The sequence below is a fragment of the Hakea prostrata genome, chromosome 1, assembly GCF_041222555.1.
Source record: "Hakea prostrata isolate BN-2017 chromosome 1, UWA_Hpros_2, whole genome shotgun sequence".
NCBI lineage: Eukaryota > Viridiplantae > Streptophyta > Magnoliopsida > Proteales > Proteaceae > Hakea > Hakea prostrata.
The window spans coordinates 43,005,360-43,019,736 of record NC_142600.1 but is presented as its reverse complement, the minus strand read 5'-3'; the positions used below and the strand labels follow the sequence as shown (position 1 = coordinate 43,019,736).

At 41.8% G+C, this 14,377-nt stretch overlaps 1 protein-coding gene across 1 annotated transcript; it reads right to left on the bottom strand.

The window, feature by feature from the left end:
- Nucleotides 1-5,457: 5,457 nt before the first annotated feature.
- On the bottom strand, nt 5,458-6,282 carry LOC149028999 (uncharacterized). Its single transcript, XM_089138953.1, has 2 exons — nt 6,059-6,282; nt 5,458-5,992 (listed from the first exon to the last, which is right to left on the bottom strand). Exons 1-2 carry the CDS (start codon nt 6,280-6,282, stop codon nt 5,458-5,460), a joined length of 759 nt encoding a protein of 252 aa, XP_088995079.1.
- Nucleotides 6,283-14,377: the final 8,095 nt, after the last annotated feature.

Genomic DNA, 14,377 nt, shown 5'->3' with positions numbered 1-14,377 from the left:
TCTCACGGGTTGGTTACCGGTCTTGAATGCCCATGAGCCCAAGTCTATCCATATGCAACTATACCCATAAATGGCCCCCACAATGTGATTCATGTCCCCTCACAGGTTGGTTACCGGTCTTGAGCGTCCATAAATCCCCATTGCTACCACGGGTCGTTTGGTCTCAATACCCTTCCGAATCGGGTCTAATATAACAGGGAATACCCTAGCCAAACACTGCTAGACAAGTCCTAGGTATGAAAACCAATAATCCGGGGAAGTGTCAAAGGGCAACATTGGAAATATCCCATACTATCCCCAAAGATGACCAAAGACAGAAATGCCAAAAGGACATTCCCCAATCCCAAATCATACCTAAACAATCACAATCATATTTCAGTCATATCAACCACGACAGATATCTCATCATATGAAAAAGTATAATAAGACAATATCAAAATAATGAGCAACATACATGAATAAGTATTCATACATGATCCAAGTACATAAAGTAAATAAGGAAATAAGGTCCTACTATACTTACATCATTCATATCATAATAGAAACTAACATAACAGTAGCAATTCTAAGTAGTTCCCAAATTAGAAACTAAATCTATGCAATCTATGTTAATATGGTAACAACTTTCCTTACCTTAAATAGATTCGAATATATTCCAAATGGACAAGAGGATGAATCCAAAGTTAGCAAATAAACCCTAGAATAACATCATACAATCATTAGGAAGTAGTCCTAAAAGAATAAGCATCAATCGAATCGAAACGAACGAAGAAATCCAATTCTGTCATTGCGGGTTGATTGGCTGGGTTGACTGAGTGAGTCGACCTAGGCAGTCTGCCCAAGAGCAAATCTGAAACCAAAAACAGAAGCTTGATCCGAAACCTATGCTACACAATCCAGAATGCGACGAAACTTGGAGAGAATGTCTAACACAGTAGTCTAAGACTAAAAAGCATAATTTAGACATCAAACAACTATTAAAACCATTACTTACTAATTTGAAATCATAGTTTCTATTTTGGTGAAAATCATGGTTTTCATTGGAAACATGCTATGAATGAAAGAGATGAACTAGAGATGATAAGGTCTCATTCTAGTACAAGAACACAGTAAATCAGAGGTATGAATAATCATGGAGAGGCATCTACAATGCTAGAATAAATAAAAATACGAATATGATGATAGTTTAAGAAGAAATCATAAAAATCATATTAAGAATGAATAAGATGATCATGGCATAAGAGAATGAAAAGAGATTGTAAAAATATGACTACAAGGTTGCAGCATCTTCATCATAATCTCAATTCAGAGATGAGAGTGATCATGGAAAGAATGAATCAAGAACACAAAAGATTGAATACTAACCTTTGATTGAAGAACAAGGGAGAGAACTAGCAAGTTTGCAAGATTAGATCTTCTACACTTTTGGAGGCTTGGAGATGGTTTCCCTTCATTCTCTAAGTGTTTTGGAGGCTAGGGATACTAAAATCACGAAGTCATGGGGTATATATAGCAATATAACCTAAACAGAAGATTTTGCTCGAGTTCAGCATCTCTGGGTCGATTGGCTAGGTAGCCTGGCCCAGTCGACCCAAGCAGTCGACCCAGCAGACAAGCAAAGCCAAGATCAAGGATTTGAGGGCCTTTCACTACTCAGAATAAAAAGAAACTTTAAAGACATATTCTATAACTTACCTAGCATGGAAAAATGGCTTTAAATCATATCCCACCAAGCTCTATTGTCATCAACCAATCTTCTCTTCATCAAGGCGTTGTCTCTTTTCTATATCCAACACTGTCTTCAAGTATAGGGCATCATCTTCAATCTCCATAGGTTCGGAGTCGAACACTATATCTTCTACTGATATGGCCCATAGTTGACTTTCACTTCTACTTTGGGTATTTGGACCTACAGACAAAAGAGTATACGGGTTAAGGTTAGGGTCGGGTTTCACATTCCCCCCTCCTTAAAAAAAATTTCGTCCTCGAAATTGAAAGCATACCTGAAATTCCAAAAAGATGAAGAAACTTCTCCTTCATGTCTTCTTCCTTCTCCCAAGATGCTTCTTCAGGGGTATGGTTCTTCCACTAAATCTTCACCAAAGGGATAGTTCGATTCCTTAACTGTTTGTCCTTTCTCTCCAGGATTTTGGTTAGTTCTTTCTTATAAGATAGATCATCACAAAGTCCTTCAGGTTCTTGCTGTAGTATATGATCCAGGTTCTCAACATACTTTTGAAGCATCGAAACATGAAATACATTATGAGTCTCAGCGAGTGACGGAGGTAAGGCCAAATGGTAAGCAATAGATCCAATCCTTTCAAGAATCTCATAAGGTCCAATGTAACGAGGACTAAGCTTTCCTTTAACATTAAACCTCATTACACCCTTCATAGGCGATACCTTTAGAAAAACGTCCTCGCCAACTTGAAATTCCAAATCTGACCTTCTTCTATCAGCATAAGATTTTTGTCTTGACTGAGCAGTCTTAATCCTTTCTCTTATCATATCTACCATCGCACTTGTAGCTTCAATCATTTCTGGACCTAACACTTTCCTTTCTCCAGTTTCAGTCCAATACAAGGGTGCCCTACAAGTGTTTCCATATAAAGCTTTAAATGGCACCATGCCTATCGTTGACTGATAACTGTTATTATAGGCAAACTCAACCAAAGCTAAATGTTCATCCCAATTACCACTCATATCAACAACACAAGATCTAAGCATATCTTCCAAAATCTGAATTGTCCGCTCAGACTGTCCATCAAACCATGGTAAAAAATTCGAGGGAAACTCAAGTTTCAACCGGGTGAAAATGGGAAACTTAGGTGGAAACTTGGGAAATTTCGAGGAAACCGAGGACTTTTTCGCACAAGTTTCGACATCAAGTTTCGACAGGTTTTAGAGACTATTTTGGGGTGGGATTCTGTATTTAAGCTAATTAGTGTATAAAGAACACATTGGCACATGCATTTTAGTAAAAAAATCAATGTAAATATGCCTTTTAAATTACATAACATTAATGTAAAGATGACCGAGAAGTACACAATAAAGTTAACTATACTTAAACAAATAAGCATAACATTCAACATGAACATATTAACTTCTAAGCTCTAACTTCTAACTTTTAAGTTCAATTCGAAATATCAAATAAACTCTTAAACATCAGATACAATGTAACTAGTAATAAAAATAAAATGGGAAGTACAACTCACTAAGTCAGTGCCAATAGGAGTGCCTCGGCGGATCCATCCCGTGACTTGAGTAGTACTGTGCTTGTGACATCCTCTCCTCTGACCAACGGACATAGACATCCCATGACATGTGATGCCTATGGTTGTCGAGGTAATCGACAACTGCAGCTCTATAGGTCTGGTCATCAACATGCATAAGATATCCAATCTGAGGGAATGCACAATAAGGATAGGGAAGTCCTTCTTGATGAATCTCAGGGGGTATGGGTTGGGGTTGCACCCCGAAGATCTGCTCCACAAACATCTGTGCCCCCGAATCAGCATCCGTATAAGTTGCACCCCTATGCACATATACCGTCCTCCCATCAGACGCTGGATAATACATCCTACCCTGTTCCACTTCCACTACTGTATGTCCTCCATAATCCTGAGGAAACCCCTGACCATAAGATGCACTACTATAAGCCCCAGAAGAAGATGCAGCACCGCTCTTGTACGAGTGGGGATCAGCTGTTGCCGGTATCCGGTATCCAACAGTGGAGCCTCTTGACTCATCTAGACTCATAGATCCTATGGAGCCTGCCAAGCTATTCACTTCAATGGGATTGCAAGACCCGTACGATGAAGTGTCATCCTCATACCCATGTCCATGGTGCTTCCCTTTCCCTTTCCCCTTCCGACTGCAAGTGGAACTACGACCTGCACCGTGGTCGACATCCTAGGTAGCATGGGTGAATTGACTCTCCCCCGTGAACCTTAATGGCCCTCCATGTCCCTGACTCTCAACTGCTGGCTCTGGTGGTGGTGGTGGTGGTGGTCTCTCCTGTGGTTCAGCTGAATCCTGATCAGCTGGCCCGTCACCACCATCATCATCATCATCATCACCACCACCACCATCATTATCATCACCATCATCATCATCACTCCCACTGTCATTCCCACTAGGGCCACTACCAAGTCCATCATCATCATCATCGCTTTGCATCATCCTGTGCACGACTAGCGGGTGGGTGAGTAATATCATCATCATCATCGACCATATAATATTATCCTCACTGACACTGGATGCACCAGGGTGTGGTACAAAGGGACGGTTAGGCTCGGTGTGCACTCTCCCCTCTGTGGCCAAGAACTCATTCACATCAGCTCCCATCTCTCGTGCAATTTGACTGCTGGGTCGACCTCCCGCCTCATCCAATAATGGCTCTCTGACCCACTCAAATAGGGGGTACTCCTCCTCATCATCATCTATGGCAAAGATGTCAGCCAACTCAATCTTGTCCCCATTACCTTGCTCTTGACCTAACCTAATGTGCTCCTCTCTCAACCTCATATTATAATGAACATATACAAGATCCTCCAGCCGCTTCACCCCCAAACGGTTCCGCCTCTTAGAATGTATCAGATTGAATGTGCTCCAGTTACGCTCGCAGCCGGTGGCAGAAGATGTCTGGGAGAGCACTCTAACTGCAATCTTAATCAAGTACTCCGAGTCTAACCCGTATTGCAGCCACCACTTAGCTGCAAGAAACATAACCAACCTAATTAATAATAGTAAAAATAAATTGTGTCAAAAACTCAAATTGAGCATCTAAGACTTAGACTAACCGACTAAGTGACTAACCGGGAGTGGTGTTCTCCCTAGCTTTGAATAGCGATCGAGCGACCGTAGCTACCGAGTAGCATCTCTAAAAGCCTTTAACTGCGATAAATAATTACAAAGTTAGTAATAAGAAACAAGTATTTAGCCTAATTCTTAAGTACTAGACTACTAGTCATCTCACAAGTCACAACTCACAGTCTTACCTCATTATTAATTAATGCTTGTTTTGTCGCATCCGGTTCCAACCTTTCCACTACTTCATGGACTGCCCGGATCAAATCTGTCCTCATCCCAAGTTCTTTACTGTAGTGGTACATGGGGTTCAAATAATAGGCTATCAAACAAGCCAACAAATGAGATGGTAAGAAACTATAAAACTACATAATAAGTATTACGTTATTAACAATTAAGTATTTAAGTAATAACTTGAAAATTTTAATAACTTTCAACTCACCAGCCAAATGCAATGGATGTTTCAACTGCCTTTCCCACCTTTCTTGGATGATGTTAAGGAATTTCTGGTTGCCCCTAGGATAGACTTTCTTAACCATCTCCTTCATCATCTCAACTGCAGCCCATATATGTGGTAAAGTTGGTTTCCTTTGTTGATCTACCAACTTCAAGACTGTCACCACGGGTCTAAAAGCTTGATAACAACTCTTAGATTTGCCCGAAGCTATCACTTTGGATATGGTAGCCCGTGCTTGCTCTCCCCGCCGGTGATTCTGATTGGGGCCAAGCAAACCAGTCTTCAGATGCAAACATAGCACGTAGTTGGGCTTTCTTCTTCTGAAAACTCTTCAAGGAAATCCAATTTGTAGCAAATCTTGTGACCCCAGGCCTCACCAAATCACCACCACATGTCCTCCTCAACATATCCAAAGCAAATCCATGGTTATATACGAATGTGGTCACATTTCGAGCCCGCTGAACCACATTCTTCACAAATTTGACTTCCCCCATGTCTTTTAGCATCAAATCAATACAATGTGCCGCACAAGGAGTCCAAAAGAGCCTATACCTGGGATCCTCCATCAACTTCATCCCAGCCTTCTTGAAATTGGCGCCATTATCAGTCACAACTTGCACCACGTGCTCGACTCCAACCTCTTTCACCGCATTCTTCAACAACCCATATATGTATTTTGCATCCTTCTTGTGACCGGATGCATCAACAGACTTGAGGAACACCGTCCTCCCATCACAATTCAACATAAAATTGATGATAGACTGTCTAGTGGGACCAGTCCAACCATCACACATCACTGTCACCCCATAGTGCATCCACATTGGCTTAAGGCCATCAATGTAGGCTTTCAACTCTTCCTTATGCCATGGGAGATATACATTATATATCTCATATGGGGTTGGCCCAACCACCCCACGTCCAGCACCACTGATCTCATCCACCATTGCCGTATAATAAGGCCCCTGTGCAGCATTTGCCGGAACACTGTGATATAATGCCCACTTAGAAAAGGCCATCCCCACCTTGTCCTTCACATTACCCCACATATGCTTTAATTTCTTCTGTTTTGACTGTGGCCTCGCAAACAAGTCAGGATCAGTGCGTAGTATCTCGCACATCAGGATCGGCCTCAATGGGTCTAGAAGCAGTAGATGTGGCACTAGGTCGTGATCGTGGGGCCCTTGGTAATGGAACTGACTCTCTGGTACTCTGGCTCCTCCTCATACTGGAGCTGCCTCCACTTGCCCTCCCAACATCTGGATCTCCAGATGACCCTGCACCCACGGCTCTCTGTGTCCTCCTGATCTCATCGAGTCTATAAGACTCCCTACTCATCCTGAGTACTCTCTCCATCTCTCGCCTCTCGGGGATGATGCATCAGCTGGATCTGGATCCACATTTGTCTCTCCCACCTCCACCTCCTCTATGCATGCTGCCTCGAACTGATCCCTCTTTGCTTTCTTTTGTGCCCTCTTCTCTTGCCCTCCTTTCACATACTTTGCCATTGCCACTTTAACTTCATAAGGGACATTGGGGCGTCCAACCACATTGCGGTCCCCTCCCGCTAGATGGATCTTTAGTCTAGTGGCCCCACCTGATCCAATCTTTTTCAAACAATATTTACACTCTGACTTTTTCCTATCATCCGTCGGAGGCTTACCATGCTTGCCAAGCTATGTCGGACATTGTGTTTCTATCTGAATCTCCAACTCAAAACTCAAAAGCTTGTGCTTGAATCTGAATTCCTGATACATAATATTTAATAATCACCGTTAAAAACTTAAAATAGAAACCCAACAATCCAACACTTAAATTTTAATCAAAGCATTAATACTTTAACTGTTTAACATCTAAATACAAAAACTAAGAAAAATTCTTCAATTTAAGCTTGCATTATAATGGAACAAGTGAACAACAATAGAGAAGAGAGAACAAGATAATGGCATATTTCATTAACAAGTTATGTACCAAAATTTCTGGATCAAAATTCAGACATCCAACATTGAACATTCCAACTTGAACATATTCTCTGTAAGTCTCTATTAAGCATGCTAAACAGCTAAAGATTTAATTTTTTTAAAAGCTATAAATGGAATACATCTATTAAGCATGCTAAACAACTAAAGATTTAATTTTTTTAAAGCTGTAAATGGAATACATCTATTAAGCCAACTTAACAACTAAAGACTTGATTTTTTAAATGGAATACACAAGCCAATTTGCAAGGTCTGGAAAGACAGAGAAGTTCAAGGGGAAAGAAGAGAAGCAAGGAAATGAAGCTAAAAACCCAAGGAAATGAAGCTAAAAGCAAGGAAACTACTGTTCACTAAACCATTCAAAGCTAGGTTACCTTCCAATAGAGCTTCAAACTTTGAAATAATCCACCAAGAAGTGCCGATTTCACAAAAGGAGTGCTTGAATCTACTTGAAATCATGCAAAACCATGAAAAAAGGTCGAAAAATGGTCGAAACCTCGTGTCGAAACTCTCTGCCTCCGCCTGTGTTTCCCGATCAAAACTCTGGTTTCCCAGAGTTTCGATCGAAGATGGCGACTTTTTATAACATTGAACCGGTTTCACTTAAACAAAAAACCAATTTTCGAGTTTCGATCGAAATTTCGAGGGTTTCGATCGAAACCCTCGAATTTTTGCAAGTTTTCCCAGCCGGTTCAGACTGGCTCACCCATATTTCGACCCAGTAGGGAAATTTCGAGGGTTTCGACCGAAACCAATGATTTTTTTTCGGTACCCACTGGTTTCTTTTTGGTTTTTCAAAAGTGCAAAATTTCGGTCGAAATTTCGCATGTTTCGACCGAATTTTTTTCCATGCTTAGTACAACCATTCTGCAAAAATCAAAACAAGTCAAAAATACCCAAAATTTCCAATATACCATCAATATTCACATAACCTTAGTCTTAGCATATCCAAATAAGGCTTAAAATCATCACTTCAATCATCAAATAGTCATTCATGAACCATATATCAAAATCCCCAAATTTATCAAAAGTTCCAAAAATTTACTCTTTGGGTCGATTGGTTGGGTCAAGTGATCCAGTCGACCCACCCATACAGTGCGCGAAAAACACCTTAAAAATCACATTTTTCATCTCATACTCATTCCAAAACACAAGACTTCCTGGGAGAGCTCTAAGGCAAGGTTCTCTAAGGTCTTCGAGAGTCATTCTTAGCCATTTAGCATCAACAACAAGTCTCCAACATTCTTGCAACATCATCTAAGGTAAATTTCCTTCATTCTTGCTTCACAACTTCAAAAAGTGATATACATTCTTCTAAAAATCATGATTTACTTGTTATAATTGCTAGGAAACATGTCTAGGAACATATAGGAACGTGTTCTAGGTGATCTTAACACAATGCCATGTCTTTACAACGCTTGCTATCGATTTCATGGTCTCTTGTTAACGATTTCTCAACCGAAAACCCTCTTTTGAAAATCTTCTTTCATTTTCAAACAACAAAGAGTTTCGACTTCAAATAAATTCCTACATACTTCTAATGATATGATGAACATGTGTATGTAAATTGATTGAACCAATTCCAAACTTCAAAAATTGCATTTTGACCTAAATTGAGAATTTTCCCCCTTTCTATCCTTGCTGAATTTTGAGCTTTAAACCATCGAATTGAAATGTTTTTCTCAAATAAAACATGCTAACACACTATTCTAAGTACCGTACACATGCTAGTAAGTTCAATTTGAAATTTCGCCAAAATCAAAAAATTTTGAAAAATTACGAAAATACCCTTCATGCTGAATTTTGTAATTCTACTAACGTCAAGTCTTTATTGTCTTCTTTACAGCTATACAGACATCATGCCTCCTCGCAAATGACATACGGGTGGGAGGAGAGGCAGAGGCAGAGGCAGAGGTCAGGTTTCACTTTTGGAGCCACGAGATGTAGTCATTCACAAAGACCTATTTAGTACACCCCGAGCGGAGTACTTGTATGAGGCCTTCTTTGAGCGGTGCCGCATTGAGTGTGGCCGAGTACTCACGCTACGACAGCTTAGCACTTTCCGGATCCATCAGAGATTTGATACGATCGAGTGGACACATCTTTTCACTGAGGATCTTCCAGTCTATCCGGAATTAGTGAGGTTTTTCTTTAGCAACCTTACATCAGTCAAGGAGGGTCGGAGGCGAGGTCCATTCGAGTTGATCCTAGAGAGTCGAGTTCGAGAGACACGGATTCGATTTTATAATAGTACATTGGCAGAGATTTTCCGGGTACCACACTACCCTCATGAGTGTGTATGGATACCGACTGGGGCAGAGATAGATGCTTTTCTATTACCACATGAGCTGCATGAGGTTTGCATCACACTTTGGAAGGATGATGGGTGCTATACACCACGGACTAGTGCATAGATGACAGATTCAGCTAGAATCATTGGTCGCATTGTGGGTCGCAACATCATCCCGAAGGCAGGGCATCACGAGAGAGTATCAATGATGGATGCTCTACTGATTTACCGCATATACTGGGGTTTCGAGATTGATCTTTCCTTCATCATCCAGAACGTCATGCTAGAGGTTGTGACGTCTCCAGGCGTACGGAACCTTTGCTTCAGACGTCTACTCACACTTATCTTCCGGCATTTTGGAGTGAGGCTGGAGGATACATTAATGCAGACACAATTTGTCACGCCCTCCCAGCCGGTACCCTATCTGGCATACCCGAGAGTGTGATCCACACCAAAGATCGGTATCGAGTGATCAACCTCCCACATAAACAATAACATAATCTGAACAATCATAACAAGAGTGCGGAAGATAATCTAGATCCAATAATGAAGATGAATCATACGTCGTAATATATAATCGGTTCCTGTGTGGCAAATCCCCTTTACATCCAGTGGGTAGCTCTAGATACTGATAGCTAATCCCGGCGTACATTGGGTAACTAATTATTCCCCACTTTGTGCGCATCCTTGTGGTGTAGATCTCTAATAGCACAGGCGCTTCCACTCATGGTCGGCTAAGCATCGTCGGGCATCCACCCTGGATCTTCGGTAATTGTGGTAACCCAATCACCTTCCCGGGTATGTCTCTTCGCCTTGCGCTTCCTTATGGACCGTCTAGTACTCGCTGCGGATAGTCTAACAACATTGTCAATGGTGGTTTCGCTCGGGCGTTAATCCATAATAACATATGGCGGGATTCCCAATCATAATGCAATATGATATGAGACAACATGATGATGATCTAACTCTTGTTGCTGGTCTCTTTGGCCTGCTTTAGTCGTACCCGTACTTCTTTGGGTCCACTCACATCCTCAACCATTTGATATCTTGGATTCTCTCACGGATCATTTCCCGGTCTTGGCAGCCGTGGTTGGGTCCTTCATCCCTCGGACCCTTGGCGGGTTAGTCAACACACTCTCTCACCCATTTGGTATGTGCGCATGTCGTGGTAACCTGCCTGCGTCTTCTACTTGGTTACATCGTCGATCCGGATACTTCCATTCCTCGTCCCCGCGATCCTTTCCGGTTCCTTCCACTGGTCCTCATGTCCCCGCCGGACTCACCCCCTATTGATCATCCACATTGGTCGGGGCTCTCCGTCCTCTCACGGGTTGGTTCCGGTCTTAGCGCCCGTGAGCCCAGTCTAACCATTGCACCCTACCATAATGGCCCCCACAATGTGTTCCCGTCCTCTCACGGGTTGGTTCCGGTCTTGGCGCCCATGATCCCCATTGCTCCACGGTCGTTCGGTCTCATCCCCTCCGTTGGGTCCCCATCGACATCCTGCCACACTACTAGCAATCCTATATGTCATCCACGTTTGGGGTGTCCGGGCATCTCCCATCCCTTATTCCCGTGTGTCCGGCGGTGTCGGCACCTCTCCTTTCCAACCATACGTGCTACACTGCATCAATTCATATCATCACATATTGGTAACTCCTATTGGAGATCGGTATTACAATCACTTGTATAACATTGGTAGTAAATCATCTGATCAACTCAATATGATGTATGCTCGTATCGTTATGCCGGGGTATATCATTGTGAATCTAATTTAGGACATATTATGATATTCATATGAACTAGATTCATGCTATCTATGTAATTAAGGAAATAACCATCCTTACCTTTATAACTCCAGGAATCCTAGAATCAGTAAGATCTTGGCACTTGAGGAAGGTCCTAAACAAGTATATACAACATATTAGGAAGATCCCTGCGATATATATCAAATATCCGCGCCATTCGTGCTGTCTCATTGGTCGGTGGTTGGTCGAGTGGTCCCGACCAATCGTCGACCATGCCGTTTATAAATCGAGTTTTGTATGTCCGTTTGGTGGTTCGGGTACTAATCGGGGTAGACTATATCGTGTATTCTAACATGGGAACCTCAACACTAATCAAATCAGGTATCAGATCCAATTAGAAACGTTACCATAAATAATCAAACATGGATCTTGTGATTTTGAAATAGAACAAGGACGAACTATGGAGGTGGATCATTGCTTTCGGTTGAAACATGACATACATAGGTCTTCATGGATAAGGCTTAGAAGCATAAATCTAAATGGAATAAACCTACCATATTGTAACTATCATGCATCATGAAGAACACATGTGGTAGAGAGAACAACTAGAATTCTATGGATTTGGATCATGGAAGACACAACCATTAACCACTAACATGATCAATGAAAGAGATCCAAAGAGATCGTTCGATTGAGATTACGAGTTAATCATGGTTTGATCATGATCCTTCAAAGCTTGCAATGATCTGGTTAAGATCATTGTTCTAGCCTTGATCCTTAGGATGATCTGAGAACATGTTCGGAGTGTTTGCACGAGATGCAGCATCTCTTCTCTGTCTCAACTCAAAAGGAGAAAACAAGATGGAGGAGAGGAGAGGTAGCATCCTTTTGTGCAGAGAGTTCCGCGAAGATCCGCCAAGAACTCCGGATGCAGGAGTGACTTGCGAGGTCTTTGGTTCGTTCCGGGGTTTGGGGCAGCTCGGTGGACTCGGGTTAGACTTAAATAGGCAAGAATCAACCTAATTGCCAAAGCGCCCCATTGGTCGAGTGGATTGGTCGCGCCCGCCTCGCCAATGCGCAAGGCCAAACGGTTGAAGGTCCGGTCAAATCCAATCCTAAGGGGTTTTGCACACAAGTCAGTGACTTACCTAGTAGGTAGAAATGCCTTCAAACCAAGATAGAGGCACTCCAAGTCCATCAACTAATTAGTCTTCATCGTTCTGTTTCCTTGACCTCATCATCCCTTCTGGATTCAGCCGGACCCGTCCTCTCTGGGTGGCCCAAGCTGACTTCTTACTTTACTCGGTCATCGGACCTACAAATAACAAGGTTTCCGGGTCAAGGTTAGGGCTGGGTTTCACACAATTGTTGGCCTATGACATCAGGATGAGGACTATTCATCAAATGCACATTACTCAGACTGAGAGGTCAGATGATGAGGATGGTCTTGAGACAGATGAGGAGGATGATGAGTCAGATGGTGGTGACCACGATGTTGGTCCCCGGCTAGAGATCCGACCCTTTGAGATGCGTGAGGCAGATCAGGGTCACTAGGAGATCCCCACATCATCACATTTTGAGATCGGAGGTCCTTCACTAACAGTTCTAGAGACTGTGAAGCTGTGTGCACAGATGCGCTCTATGACGTCCATCTTAGGGAGGATAGAGGCGAGGCAGGAGAGGATGGAGTCACAGTTGACTCAGGTTGTAGAGGATGTTAGAGTATTGAGAGAGCAGAGACAGTAGTCTAGATAGATTGTACTAGGATTTCCTTTTATGTTTCCCAAATGCAACTTGTTGTAGAACTTTCCTAAAATTAATGAAGTTCACTTTTGTTCCACTGTCTTATTGTGTATTATGCATTTTCTTTTGTTGCATTATGTGATGTTTGTTAAATCAGACTTATTGTGTATTATTCATAGTATATTATTCTTCACTTTTAAGTTTCTAATTCAAGTGTTCTATTATTCAATTCTAAGAATACTTGAGTCACTTTTGGATTTATGACTTAGGAATGTTCTATCATTGTTTTTGTGGTTAGGATTTTACTTGGAACTATGGGCTCTGATACCACTCAGTCACATCCACCCAACCGGTACCCTATCTGGCATACCCGAGTGTGTGATCCACAGTCAACAATATCCAATATCTAGTAAATCAACCTCCCACATTCACAACAATATAATCAAGAACAAGACTAAATCAAGGTTAACAATATTATTCAAATGAATCAAAGTAAAGTAACGAGATAATCATCAGAGTGCGAAAATGATATCAATAGATACATAAAATCAAATGTAGAGTGAGGCAGAATCTCATTCCACGAGTACATCGAAATGTAGATCGAAAGTCAAAGGAAATTATAACTGGTTCTAAAGACAAGAAAGAAAGATATAATCTAACTAAGCTAGAGTCTATTCTACTTTATAAAGAACGTCTTCATAGACATAGACTTCATCAATCACGCTCAGACGCTCCCACTCCACAGTAGGGCTAATCTTGGTAACAAGTGAGACCACTCGAGGAATCCTCAACGTAATCTTCATAGTTGCCAACACCTTGCGTATTGTACACTTCTTCATCTTGCGCTTCCTCATATTGCGCTTCATAGTCATCAATGCCTGCAGATTAGTCTAACAAAAGATGTTGTACAAAAGGAGTGAGTTTCAAAAGAAACCCAATAAGGCAAGTAATTCCATAATAGCATAAATAACATGATAACATAAGCAAAGCATAATGTGATATGATATGAGACAGACAATGCATGTATGAGTCTAACTCTATGTATGCTGGTCTCTATAGGCAGACATGCTTTAAGTCATAGCACCATACTTCTTTGGGTAGGTCTCAATTCACTCATCCTCGGTTGGCAAAGGGTCCTTCATCCCTCTCGGACAATCCATGGTTGGGGGTTAAGTCACCACTCTCTCACATCACCATTTGGTATAAGTACTGGCGCATGTAAGGATAAAGCCTAGCCCAATGCAAGGCATCTACTTAGTTACATCAACTCAGATCCAGATACGTCCATTCCTCCCCTCTCGGGATCCTTTCCGGTATCCTTCACACTAGAGTCAGCATATCTGACTCTCTCAAA

Coding starts and splice junctions, on each gene's coding strand:
- LOC149028999 (XM_089138953.1), bottom strand. CDS start 6,282: ATGGCCTTTTCTAAGTGGGCATTATATCACAGTGTTCCGGCAAATGCT. Junction 5,993..6,058: donor CACTATGGGGTGACAGTGAT/GTGTGATGGTTG, acceptor TTGTGATGGGAG/GACGGTGTTCCTCAAGTCTG.